The sequence below is a fragment of the Saimiri boliviensis genome, chromosome 14, assembly GCF_048565385.1.
Source record: "Saimiri boliviensis isolate mSaiBol1 chromosome 14, mSaiBol1.pri, whole genome shotgun sequence".
NCBI classification, from domain to species: domain Eukaryota; kingdom Metazoa; phylum Chordata; class Mammalia; order Primates; family Cebidae; genus Saimiri; species Saimiri boliviensis.
The window spans coordinates 572,391-586,209 of NC_133462.1; the positions used below are offsets into that span (position 1 = coordinate 572,391).

Consider the following 13,819-nt stretch of genomic DNA (forward strand, 5'->3'; position numbering starts at 1 on the left):
CTCTAGGCTCACTGTTAACTTCTGCCTCTTGGGTTCAAGTGATTCTCCTGCCTCAGCCTCCCAAGTAGCTGAGATTAAAGGCATGCACCACCGTGCCCAGCTAATGTTGTATTTTTAGTAGAGATGGGGTTTCACCATATTGGCCAGGCTGGTCCTGAACTCCTGACCTCAGGTGATCTGCCTGCCTTGACCTCCTAAAGTACTGGGATTACAGGTGTGAGCCCAACCAGCATAGGAGTTTTGACCTGCTCTGGTTCACCCTCCTTAGGCAAGCTGGTGGTCATCTGCTCCAAGGAGGTCATCATATTGATGCCGAACTTAGTGTGGACACCAATCAGCGTAGCACACTGCAGCCCAGAATTCCTAGGTTCAAGTGATCCTCCTACTTCAACCTCCCAAGCAGCTGGGACTAGAGGCAGGTGCAGCCACACCTGACTCTCCAGTGGCTTTTAAATGACAAAGGCATTAACCCAAGAGGTACTCCACAACCATATTGAGAAGCAGTATTGGAAGACTATCTGCAACATGGTTTCCCCAAGAGAGAAATTTTAAGTAACTAGAAATGTATATCCCAGCATTGGGATTAAAAAAATCAAATTGATGGGTGTAACCACAACAGCCAATGCAATCTCTAATGAGGGCAGCAAGTCACCATTTAAAGGTTATAATTGTCAGAAAGACTATTTGTGGACTCAGGGTTCAACAAAATGTTAAATTGTATGAAAACAAAACCTTACTAAACAGCAGGCTGCAGAATCAATGAAAATACAAAAAAAAAAAAAAAAAAAAAAAAAAGAAAATACAGTTCAAAAGGATTAATTTGAACATTTCCCAAAGATGAATCTTACAAAACATGTTTCTAACATGAATTTGCTATTGCTTATAAGCTGATGGTTTAACAAAGGAAAACTCTTCCTTTTTGTAAAAAAACAAGTATCTGTGTTTTTAATGCAAGTTCTGCAGAGAAATGTAGAGGGAGAACAGAGCAGCAAAAGCCATCTCAGAAGTAGTGAGACTCTATGGAAGCAGCTGTACATTTTGAGCCTTCCCATACAAAGCTTTTCAATCTCATTACATATAAAGATTTTTTGGGGGGGTTTTTTTTTTGTTTTTTTGATTTTTTTTTTTTTGAGACGGAGTGTCGCTCTTGTTACCCAGGCTGGAGTGCAATGGCGCGATCTCGGCTCACCACAACCTCCGCCTCCTGGGTTCAGGCAATTCTCCTGCCTCAGCCTCCTAAGTAGCTGGGATTACAGGCACGCGCCACCACGCCCAGCTAGTTTTTGTATTTTTTTTTTTAGTAGAGACGGGGTTTCACCATGTTGACCAGGATGGTCTCTATCTCTCGACCTCGTGATCCACCCGCCTCGGCCTCCCAAAGTGCTGGGATTGCAGGCTTGAGCCACCGCGCCCGGCTTACATATAAAGATTTATTGCAAAAATAATGCAGGGATAACTAAAAACCTGTTTATAGTACACTGATACTTTGTCACATGGAATTCAAATCTGAGACTGGCTTCCACATACCCCGATCAAAAAATACACAATCAGACAGCTTTTTTACTGAGACAGTCAGTATCCATAGTGATTCCATAAAGATGCCACTCTTATTTCTAGAATACTCTGCCATACTATCATTTGGGAATATCAGAGTCAACCTGCACCATTCATAAGCACTTTCCTCTGAACAACGTAATGTGCAATAATGGCAAATTCTGACTTCATTTGCCTCTTGTATATGGAAAGGCATTGGGTTTTTCACCAGTTTGAACATCTCTGGTTTGGAATACGGTGAATCCTTGGACAAAAGCTAACCCTGGATCCACCACATTTGTTCTATTTCTTTTTTTGTACGTTCTATAATGTAGCATTAATGGCTATTCAAGGCTAAAGGTCCTGAGTGTTTCCCTACAGTTTGGATGCAGGGATGGATGACCTACTAGAGCTTTGTGGTCCCAAAGTCATTTTTCATCAGTGTGAACTCTGTGAGAGTGTTTGAGGGGTGTGCTGTGTGAAAAGGCTTGTGTATGGGCCAGGCATGGTGGCTCAAGCCTGTAATCCCAACTCTTTGGGAGGTCAAGGCAGGCGGATCATCTGAGGTCGGGAGTTCGAGACTAGCCTGACCAACAGGGAGAAACACCGTCTCTACTAAGAATACAAAATTAGCTGGGTGTGGTGGTGCATGCCTGTAATCTCAGCTACTTGGGAGGCTGAGGCCGGAGAATTGTTTGAACCCTGGATGCGGAGGTTGTGGTGAGCCAAGGTCACGCCTTTGCACTCCAGCCTGGGCAACAAGACCAAAACTCCATCTCACAACAACAACAAAAAGGCTTGTGTATGAATATACATTTCCCACGTGTATGATTGGGTCATATCTAGAAAGGGATGTGAGCTATGGCTTCAGGTCTTCCTATGTCCCTAGCACATGTGAAGTTGGGTTTACTCAGTGTGAGTTCTCTGGTGCTTGGTAAGGGAGGAGCTGTGTGTAAAGGCCTTTCCACAGTCCCTGCAGGCATACGGCTTCTCTCCTGTGTGGATCCTCCGGTGCTGAGTGAGATGGGTGCTCTGCCTAAAGGACTTCCCACAATCGTGACACTCATAGGGCTTTTCCCCAGTGTGAGTCCTTTCATGCTGGCTGAGTGAGGAGCTGTGGCTGAAGGATTTCCCACACTCATTGCAGCCATAGGGCTTTTCCTTGGTGTGAATCCTCTGGTGTTCGATGAGCAGGGAACTCTGGCTGAAGGCTCTGCCACATTGGTTACATTCATAGGGTTTCTCTCCTGTGTGGATCCTCTGATGCTGAATGAGGGGAGCAAGCTGGCTGAAGGCTTTGCCACACTCATTGCATTTGTAGGGCTTCTCCCCAGTGTGGATTCGCTGATGTTTGGTTAGGGACGAGCTGTGGCTGAATGCCTTGCCACAGTCGTTGCATTCGTAGGGCTTCTCTCCGGTGTGGATTCGCAAGTGTTGAGTGAGGTGCGTGCTCTGCCGGAAGGCCTTCCCACACTGACTGCACTCATAGGGCTTCTCTCCTGTGTGAGTCCGCTCATGCTGGCTGAGGGAGGAGCTGTGGCTGAAAGTTTTCCCACACTCATTGCATCCGTAGGGCTTCTCTCCTGTGTGAATCCTCCGATGCTCGGTCAGGAGTGTGCTCTGGCTGAAGGCTTTCCCACACTCACTGCATTCATAGGGCTTTTCTCCCGTGTGGGTCCTCTGGTGCTGGATCAGTGGTGTGATCTGGGTAAAGGCTTTTCCACACTCATGGCACTCGTAGGGCTTCTCCCCGGTGTGGATTCGCTGGTGTTTTGTCAAGGATGAGCTGTGGCTGAAGGCCTTGCCACACTCACTACACTGATAGGGTTTCTCCCCAGTGTGGATTCGCACATGCTGTGTGAGGTGGATGCTTTGCCGGAAGGCTTTCCCACACTCGCTGCACTCATAGGGCTTCTCTCCTGTGTGAGTTCGCTCATGTTGGCTGAAGGAGGACCTAAAACTGAAGGCTTTCCCACACTCGCTGCACTCATAGGGCTTCTCACCTGTGTGAGTTCTCTGGTGCTGGATGAGTGGGGCAATTTGGTTGAAGGTCCTCCCACACTGAGTGCATTTATAGGGTTTCTCCCCAGTATGGATTCTCTGGTGTTTAGTAAGTGCCGAGCTGTTTCGGAAGCCTTTTCCGCATTCAGGACATTCATAAGGTCTCTCTCCTGTGTGTGTCCGATGGTGTTCAATAAGGGCTGAGCTGTGACTAAAGGCCTTTCCACATTCCTGACATTTATACGGTTTCTCTTTTACATAGGTTTTCTGTAGAACATTTAGGTCTGGCTTCCTTTTTCCACGTGTTCCCCATGTGTGGGGGCCTTGTCTTTCAGGAGTCATTGATTGATGTGGGAGATCACAGTTCAAACTTAAGTTTTCTCCAAACCCATTCCTCTGCCACTGCTCCTGAACAGGAGTCTTCACAGGCGTGAAGGCTGCTGGCACTGCCAGGCTCTCTAGGCTCTCACAACTCCATTCCCAGTGGCCCTCAGTGTTCTCACCCCTGCAGTACCACAGACCAGCCCACAGGAATCTTTCTACCAAGATGACACTGTTGGATATTTCTTCAGAGATGCCTTGCTTTAGAACTGATGGTTTGACTTTGGGTCTAGATTCCAGGTCTGAAAGAAGCAAAAATTGAAAATGTCCCTTACTCTCTGTTCCAGGGCTAAAGAGTTTGTGGTGAGATGGGAAGAGGAAGGATAAAACTAATAATTTTGAAAAGTTAAAGGTACAAGTGGCTTTGACCATTTAAAAATACAGTTTTGCAAACCAGGAAAGGAAGAGAGAGAGGGAAAACAGAATAAGAAAGAGAAAAATAAGAAATAAGGAAAGGAAGAAGAGAGGGAGGAAAAAACCGTTGGGATGAGGAGTATGGATGGAGTCTGTAAGGGAAGCACAGAGGAGGGTCCAGAGGGGATGCCCAGGAGAGAGCACTCAGATGCACTGGACTTGCAAGGAGCAGTGTGGCAGCCAGGCCCCAGTTACAGTGGCCTCCACAATGCCAGGTGGCAACGGAGAAAAAGGTGCTGCATGGGGAAAGTCTGCTGACACCCAGCTTCTTCCTGGCAGCATATGCTGGTTGTGCCACCTCATTCAAGATGTGAAGGAACCTATCTGCTCCCCACAAACACAAATACCTGCAACATGCATCACTAGGAGGATGGAGATAACCCATAGTGTATTTGCATACTCTGATCTGCTTATTTTGTCTGTTTCACTGTGAACCCCCTGAGGATAGGAGTTTCTGTCCACCTTGCTCACCACTGTATCTATAGCCCACAGCAAGAACTCAATAAACATGTTAAATGAGTGAACAAATGCACTCCCTCCTCCTCCTCCTTCCTGGCAGGACTCCCTTTTTGCCCTGGTACCCAGCCCTCTCTGCACAGCGCTGCTGTAGCTACATGCTGCCCCTACCCTGACATCACAGTGGCCTAGATACGATGTGGGCACCTTCCCCATATTGATATGTTTCAGGGAAAAGTTCCATTAAAAAAGAAAAAAAAGTGCCGGGCGCGGTGGCTCAAGCCTGTAATCCCAGTACTTTGGGAGGCCGAGGCGGGTGGATCACGAGGTCGAGAGATCGAGACCATCCTGGTCAACATGGTGAAACCCCGTCTCTACTAAAAGTGCAAAAAATTAGCTGGGCATGGTGGCACGTGCCTGTAATCCCAGCTACTCAGGAGGCTGAGGCAGGAGAATTGCCTGAGCGCAGGAGGCGGAGGTTGCGGTGAGCCGAGATGACGCCATTGCACTCCAGCCTGGGTAACAAGGGCGAAACTCCGTCTCAAAAAAAAAAAAAAAAAAAAAAAAGTTTAGCCAGGAATAAGTGGCAGAATAGTGGCCTCTCCAGATGCCCACATCCTAAGCTTGGAACCTGTATGTTTCCAGTTACATGGGAGGGAGGAATTAAGGTTGCTAATATTAGCTGACATTAAGATAAAGAAATTATACTGGATTATCTGGGTGGGCCTGTGTAACTACAAGGGTCCTTAAATGTGGAAAAGAGGCAGAAGGGTCAGAGTCAGAGTGAATATGATGTGAGACTTGACCAGAGTGAACACGATGAGTGAATATAATGTGAGACTTGCTGACTGGGAAGATGGACAAGGCCAAAGCCAAGGAATGTGGGTGCCTCGAGAAGCTGAAAAATGCAAAGAAATGGATTACTAGCCAGGCACAGGGCCTCATGCCTATAATCACAACACTTTGGGCAGCTGAGGCGGGAGGATTGCTTGAGCCCAGGAGTTTAAGACATGCCTGGGCAAAATGGCAAGACCTTGTTTCTATAAAAAATAAAGAAAAAATTAGCTGGGCATGGTGACACATGCCTGTAGTCTCAGCTACTCAGGAGGCTGAGGCAGGAGGATTACTTGAACCCAGAAGGTCAAGGCTGCTGTAAGCCATAATCATACCACTGCACTCCAACCTGGGCAAGAAAGCAAAAACCTATCTCTAAGAAAACAAAAAAGGAGAGAAAGAAAGAAATGGATTCCTCCCTTCCCCAGAGCCTCCAGAAAGAATAGTGCGCTGCTGACATCTTTATTACATCCCAGCAAGATCTATTTTGGACTTCTGATCTCCAGAACTTTAAGATAATTCACTTTGCTTTATGCTACAAAGTTTGTAGTATTGTTGACCTTGAAAAATGAGGGGGCTAGAGGCACTGACCCCAGTACAGTAGAAAATCTGTGGGCCGGGCATGGTGGCTCACACCTGTAATCCCAGCACTTTGGGAGGCTGAGGTGGGCAGATCACGAGATCAGGAGATCGAGACCATCCTGGCCAACATGGTGAAACCCCGTCTCTACTAAAAATACAAAAATTAGCTGGGTGTGGTGGCATGCACCTGTAGTCCCAGCTACACAGGAGGCTGAGGCAGGAGAATTGCTTGATCCCGGGAGGCGGAGGTTGCAGTGAGCCAAGATCGCACCACTGCACTCCAGCCTGGCACCTGGTGACAGAGTGAGACTCTGTCTCAAAAGAAAAAAAAAAATAAGGAAAAAGAAAATCAGTGTATAACTTTTAATTCCCCAAAAACTGTTGACCATACTGATAAAATAGTTAACACTTTTTATTTTTATTTTTCTGAGATGTGGTCTAGCTCTGTCACCAAGGCTGGAGCACAGTAGCATGATCTTGGCTAATTGCAACCTCTGCCTCCTGAGTTCAAGCAATTCTCCTGCCTCAGCCTCCCAAGTAGTTGGGACTACAGGCGCACGCACCCCCATGCCCAGTTTATTTTCTTTTTTGGTATTTTTTTGTAGAGACAGGATTTCACCATGTTGGCCAGACTGGTCTTGAACTCCCAACCTCAAATGATCTCCCTGAGACAACTCAGGGGCCTTGATCAAATGATACTGGGCTCAAGCAATTCTCCCACCTCAGCCTCCCAAAGTGCTGGGATTACAGGTGTAAGCCACTGCTCCCAGCCCTTAGTTAATACATATTTTATATATGTATTATATAATGTATTCCTAAAGTAAGCTAGAGAAAAGAAAATGCTATTTAAAAAATCATAAGGAAGAGAAAATATATTTACTATGCATTAAATGGAAGTAGATAACCATAAAGATCTTTTTTTTTTTTTGAGATGGAGTTTCACTCTTGTTACCCAGGATGGAGTTCAATGGCACGATCTCGGCTCACCGCAACCTCCGCCTCCTGGGTTCAGGCAATTCTCCTGCCTCAGCCTCCTGAGTAGCTGGGATTACAGGCACACGCCACCATGCCCAGCTAATTTTTTTGTATTTTTAGTAGAGACGGGGTTTCACCTTGTCGACCAGGATGGTCTCGATCTCTTGACCTCGTGATCCACCCGCCTCGGCCTCCCAAAGTGCTGGGATTACAGGCTTGAGCCACCGCGCCCGGCTAACCATAAAGATCTTCATCCTCATTCTCTTCACAGTGAGTAGGCTGAGAAAGAATAGGAGGCGGTGGTCTTGCTGTCTCAGGGGTGGCTGAGGCAGAAGAAAATCCATGTATAAATGGACCCACACAGTTCAAACCCATGTTCAAGGGTCAACTGTAACTTGTTGCAGGAAGAGCAACAGGAAGCTAATATACTGGGTAAAGGCTGCCTGTTACTGATGTGGAGGGACCCTATTGTGACCTTCACCTACACTGGCCATCCCTCCTGGACTCTGGCCACACTTCCCACCTAATGCCAATGGGAAATTTCCTGTCCTTGGGCTAGGCTATCTCTGCTACCTACCAATCACCCTACAGTCGCATGGCAGAACCCAGCCTGGATCCACTGACCCATAGACGCATGAGTTATAAACAATTATTTGATTTAAGCCACTGAGGTCAGAGTGCTTTTTCTATGCAAGAGCTGACTGTTGCATCACTTCAAGCCTTTGCACCTGCTGTTCCCTCTGCCTGAAATGCTACCATTCTCTCAGACTGCTTCAAGTCACATTTCACCTCCTTAGAGAGGCTATCCCTCATCTCTCTGCTAAAGTCTCCTCACCCCCATCCTAGTCTCCACCTCATCGCTGATTTTCATTTTCTCAGCATTCATCACAATCTGTAATCATCCAACTCATTTTATTATTTTACTGATTTATTGCTTGTCTTCCCAACTCCCTCACCAAGAATAAATTCAGTGAAGATGAAGACTTGCTGTCACTCACAGCAAAATGGGTGCTTGATAAATCTTCACTAAGACTGAGCCGTAAATTCGCTGTGAAGAATTAGCAAATGCAGAGAGAGAAACCAGGAAGCAAGCATGGACAGGCTTCTCTCAGCCCTGAAGGGCTCGCATCTCACCTTGGTACACACCTTGGGGAACTCCAGGGTCCACTGCTCACAGCTCTGCCTCTTGCTCCAGCAGGGAGATGATGTTCGGCTTTGGTAACCAATGTCCTGCTCAGGGAGAGACCCTAGAGTGAGCATTTGTATCCCAGGACCCTTTGTGACCCTCAGCCCATTCCAGGTCCCAAATGGCTGGGGGCCCCTGAGTGACTTCAGTTGTCATACCAACAATTGTAGATGTTCCTCAGGGACTCCATTCTCCTACTCTCCGTCCCTGACCCTACCGCTGGTTCTGGGGTGGACATGTGACCCAGGCCTGGCCAATCAGAACTCAGCTTCTTCCTCTGCCCACCAGAAATAATAATCATTGTGAAGACCTGGCAGTCAAACCAAGACAACTCAGGGGACCTGATGATGCCTGGGCCATAGACCCTGTCTTTTCTGCTGGTCTTGGACCCAGGAAAGGCACCCTGGCAGTTGCCCTGTCACCTCCAGAGAAGCCTATCTGGAAATAAAGCCAGAAAGAGATTGCGATGGTCTGAATGTTGGTGTCCCCCTAAAATTCAGGCTATGCATAGTGGCTTATGCTTGTAATCCCAGCACTTTGGGAGGCTGAGGTGGATCACTTTAGAGTTTGAGGGCAGCCTGGGCCACACAGCAAGTCCCCATCTCTACAAAAATTAGCTGGGTGTGGTGGTATGCACCTGTAGCCCCAGCTAGTTGAGAGACTGAAATGGGAGGTTTACTCTGAACCACACTGAACCAGGTTGAGTGTGCAGCAAGCCATGACTGTGCCACAGCACTCTAGCCTGGGCCAGAGAACAAGACCATTTCTTAAAAAAAGTTCCTGGCCAGACGTGGTGGCTCAAGCCTGTAATCCCAGCACTTTGGGAGGCCGAGGTGGGTGGATCACGAGGTCAAGAGATCGAGACCATCCTGGTCAACATGGTGAAACCCCATCTCTACTAAATATACAAAAAATTAGCTGGGCATGGTGGCGTGTGCCTGTAATCCCAGCTATTCAGGAGGCTGAGGCAGGAGAATTGCCTGAACCCAGGAGGCGGAGGTTGCGGTGAGCTGAGATCGCACCATTGCACTCCAGCCTGGGTAACAAGAGCAAAAACTCCATCTCAAAAAAAGAAAAAGAAAAAAGTTCCAGGGCCGGGTGCGGTGGCTCAAGCCTGTAATCCCAGCACTTTGGGAGGCCAAGGCGGTCAGATCACAAGGTCAAGAGATCGAGACCATCTTGGTTAACATGGTGAAACCCCGACTCTACTAAAAATAAAAAAATTAGCTGGGCGTAGTGGCACACGCCTGCAGTCCCAGTTACTTGGGAGGCTGAGGCGGAAGAATTGCTCAAACCCAGGAGGCAGAGGTTGCAGTGAGCTGAGATTGTGCCACTGCACTCCAGCCTGGCGCCTGGCGACAAAGTGAGACTCTGTCTCTCAAAAAAAAAAAAAAAAAAAAAGGTTCCAGTGCTGGAAACTAATACCCAATGTGATAGTGTTGGGATAGGGCCTTGGGGGAAGTGATTAATTCATGAGGGCTCTATTCATGAATGGGATTGGTGCCCTTATAAAAGAAGCTTGAGGGAGCTCCCTTGCCCCTTATGACATGCCAGGACATAGGAAGAAAGTGCCATCAGTGAGGAGCAGGCCCTCACCAAACACTGAATTTGCTGATCTTAGGCTTCCCAGCCTCCAGAACTATGAGCAACAAATATCTATTGTTTATAAATTACCCAGTCTAAGATATTTTAGCAGCCCTAACACACTAAGGCAGAAGTGCAGAGGGAAGTATTGAAGAGGGAGGGGCTCCTGACAGCTCTACAGAGGACCCTGGTCTACCCTGGGATTCTGTGGTCTTGAGACCCAGTATGTTTCCCTCACCTCATGTTTCTCTGCTTCTTGTGATTTCAGTTTGAGTCTGTGACTTGCTAATATTGGTCCTAATTGATATTTCCAACATTAAAACAGTCAGGTTTTTTTTTTGAGACAGTCTCACTCTGTTGCCATGCTGGAGTGTGGTGGCACAATCTCGGCTCACTGCAACCTCTGCCTGCTGGGTTCATATGATTCTCCTGCCTTAGCCTCCCGAGTAGCTGGGACTACAGGTGTGTGCCACCACACCCAGCTAATTTTTATATTTTTATTAGAAAACAATGGATATTTGTTGCTCATAGTTCTGGAGGCTGGGAAGCCTAAGATCAGCAAATTCAGTGTTTGGTGAGGGCCTGCTCCTCACTGATGGCACTTTCTTCCTATGTCCTGGCATGTCATAAAGGGCAAGGGAGCTCCCTCAAGCTTCTTTTATAAGGGCACCAATCCCATTCATGAATAGAGCCCTCATGAATTAATCATTTCCCCCAAGTGATTAATTCATGGTTTCACCATGTTGGCCAGGATGGTCTCAATCTCTTGACCTCATGATCTGCCCGCCTTGGCCTCCCAAAGTGCTGGGATTATAGGCGTCAGGCACTGCACCCAGCGCAACAGTCAGGTTCTTAAAGGTCAAAACACACGCCCAGGCATTTGCTTTTAAAGCACAGTCCTATACCCATATTTAACCTAGTAGAATCAGAATCCAGATCAGGAGCAGACCATCAAGGACACGGGTGTGGCCTTACCCACAGCGACCAGAAGCCTGAAGGTGTCCAGCATTACATCACAATACAAGGTCTTCTGGGCAGGCGCCAGCTGCCCCCACTCTTCCTTGGTGAAGTCCACCACCACGTCCTCAAAGGTCACTTGCTCCTGAAACATCACACGAGTGTCTTCAGCCAAGCCAACCCTAGCAGTGGCTGCTGGTGGGGTACCTGGTGAATGCCAGCCAGGCTGGGCCAAATGGAGTTCTCCTTTGTCTGGGGTTTTGGGTCAGGTTTTTCCAAAGGGCCTCAATGGGTGCCCTGCTGATGGGGGAGAAATCTTAGGATCTAAGGCATCATACCCATTGCCAATAATTTGGCTCTTGAAATAAGAAATGATGCAGAGGAGCCAATAAAGGAGTAGACAAGACCGGCATGGTGTCTCACGACTGTGGTCGCAGCTGCTCAACAGGCTGAGGTGGGAGGATCACTTGAGCCCACGAGTTTGAAGCTACAGTGAGCTGTGATTGCATCACTGCACTTTAGCCTAGGGGATAAAAGTATAAAGCTAGTAGTAGCAAGTCCAAAGACTGAATCTGGGTTTGTTTTTTAATTTTTTAGAAACAAGGTCTTGGCCGGGCACAGTGGCTCACACCTGTAATCCCAGCACTTTGGGAGGCCGAGGCGGGTGGATCATGAGTCAAGAGATCGAGACCATGCTGGTCAACATGGTGAAACCCCGTCTCTATTAAAAATACAAAAATTCGCTGGGCATGGTGGCGCACGCCTGTCGGCGGAGGCTGCAGTGAGCCGAGATCGTGCCTTTGCACTCTAGCCTGGGTAAAGAGAGTGAAACTCCGTCTCAAAAAAAAAAAAAAAAAAAAGAAACGAGGTCTCACTGTCATCCACGCTGGAGTGCCGTGGCGCCATCGGGGCTCACTGCAGCCTCCAACTCCTTCATGGGTTCAAGCAATCCTCTCCAGTAGCTGGGATTACAGCTGCGCGCCACCGTCCGACATCCCTTGGACGGGCTCTCGGACATTCCTCCAGGAGGCTGGCTTCTTCCGGTGAGCTGGGTGGGGTGACGTCATCATAGAACGGCGAGTTCCGCCCCCTTGGCCTCCCGGGGCGCCATCTTGGAGCACAGCGCGTGCTAAGGCCTCACCTTGGACTTCAGACGGCGGAGTCGGGGCACCTACCACTGCCCGACAGCACCCGACCTCAGGTACGCAGTGACGGCCGCGCACACACAAAGCCCGCCGGCCTCCAGCGCAGCGTGGGCAGTCCTCTCAGAGGCAGAGGCTGTGGTCGGGGAGCCTGGCGCAGACTTCAGGAGCCTGGGCGCGCAGGTAGAGGCCGGGCACGAGTAGAGGCCAGATGTGCGAGAAGAGGCCAGGTGCGGGAGTAGAGGCTGGGCCCAACTAGAGGCCAGGTGTGCGAGTAGAGGCCGGGCACGAGTAGAAGCCAGGCACGAGTAGAGGCCGGATGTGCGAGAAGAGGCCAGGTGTGTGAGTAGAGGCCGGGCACGAGTAGAAGCCAGGCACGAGTAGAGGCCAGATGTGCGAGAAGAGGCCAGGTGTGTGAGTAGAGGCCGGGCACGAGTAGAAGCCAGGCACGAGTAGAGGCCAGATGTGCTAGAAGAGGCCAGGTGTGTGAGTACAGGCTGGGCCCAACTAGAGGCTAGGTGTGCGAGTAGAGGCCGGGCACGAGTAGAAGCCAGGCACGAGTAGAGGCCAGATGTGCGAGTAGAGGCCAGGTGTGTGAGTAGAGGCCGGGCACGGGTAGAGGCCAGGTACGGGAGTAGAGGCTGGGCCCAACTAGAGGCCAGGTGTGCGAGTAGAGGCCGGGCACGAGTGGAGGCCAGATGTGCGAGAAGAGGCCAGGTGTGTGAGTAGAGGCCGGGCACGGGTAGAGGCCAGGTACGGGAGTAGAGGCTGGGCCCAACTAGAGGCCAGGTGTGTGAGTAGAGGCCACGCGCGAGTAGAGGCCGGGCGCAAGGAGGGCCTGGTGCGAGGGGGAGGACACGCGCACGGAGGCTCGGAATCCCACCGCGTCTCTGGAGGCGCACAGCCCAGGGTTCGCGCCCCGGCTTGGGGCAGGAACGGCTGCCCCTGCTCCGTGGGAAAGGGGAGGTGAGCAGCTGGGCAGGCCGAGGCGGCGCTCAGGTCCCCAAGCCCGGGGAGCTCCGCGGGGAGCCCTGCCCGAGCCCCGCTGCGGGGTGTGAGCGAGGCCTGGCGTTCTCTCCGCCGGAGGGAAACTGAGGCCCGGCGGGTGCCGACACAAGCCTGCCGCGCAGATGACTCCGCCCCTCAGCGCTGCAGTGACAAGGCCGGGAGGCTGCGGTCCTGGCCGCGTGCCTCAGTTTCCCTCTTCCGTCAGTAAGGACGGCGGCCCGATGCCCGGGGCGGGGCCGCGCTGGGATCCGGGGCGGGGCGCGCGTTCCCTCGGGCGGTCGGAGCGGTTCCAGCCCCGCCCTGCGCCCGGACCGGGGACGTCCCTCCAAGTCGGCCCCGCCCCCCCGGGACGGCGGAACGGACGCCGCGCCCACGCGCGCCGCGGGAACCTCGGCCCCCAGGGCCGCAGAGCCGTAGGAAGAGCCCCGCGCCCCGCGCCCCGCGGCCCGGCCGCCGCCTCCCCCCGCGCCTCGCCCGCCCTGCCGGCCTCGCTCACCCGCCAGACCGCGAGAGGAGGCCGCGGCGCCGGCAGCCGACACTGCGCCTGCGCGCGCCTGACGCCGTTTCCGGCCGCCGCCCACGTCGTGCCTCGCGGACGCTGTTGGCGGCCTCTCGGCCCCAGGGGGGCGGGAGGGGAGCCCGGGCCTCCGCGCGGAGTCGGGTCGCGCCCGGAACGCCGTGAGTTCGCGGCGCCACCGCACTGGCGTTCGTGTTGGAAACGCGACGGTCGGCTTCGTTGCTGCCAAACCAGTGGTTTTTCAAAACA

The 13,819-nt window shown here is 50.9% G+C and overlaps 1 protein-coding gene across 1 annotated transcript; it reads right to left on the minus strand.

Moving 5' to 3' along the window:
• Window positions 1-2,280: 2,280 nt before the first annotated feature.
• Window positions 2,281-13,608, minus strand: LOC101053619 (uncharacterized). The gene is given in 5 exon segments (XM_074385791.1): window positions 2,281-4,157; window positions 8,311-8,406; window positions 10,922-11,048; window positions 11,779-12,165; window positions 13,550-13,608. Coding segments are annotated over 4 exon segments (1,947 nt in total). The 5' UTR covers window positions 11,785-12,165; window positions 13,550-13,608; the 3' UTR covers window positions 2,281-2,439.
• Between the last annotated feature and the right edge of the window lie 211 nt (window positions 13,609-13,819).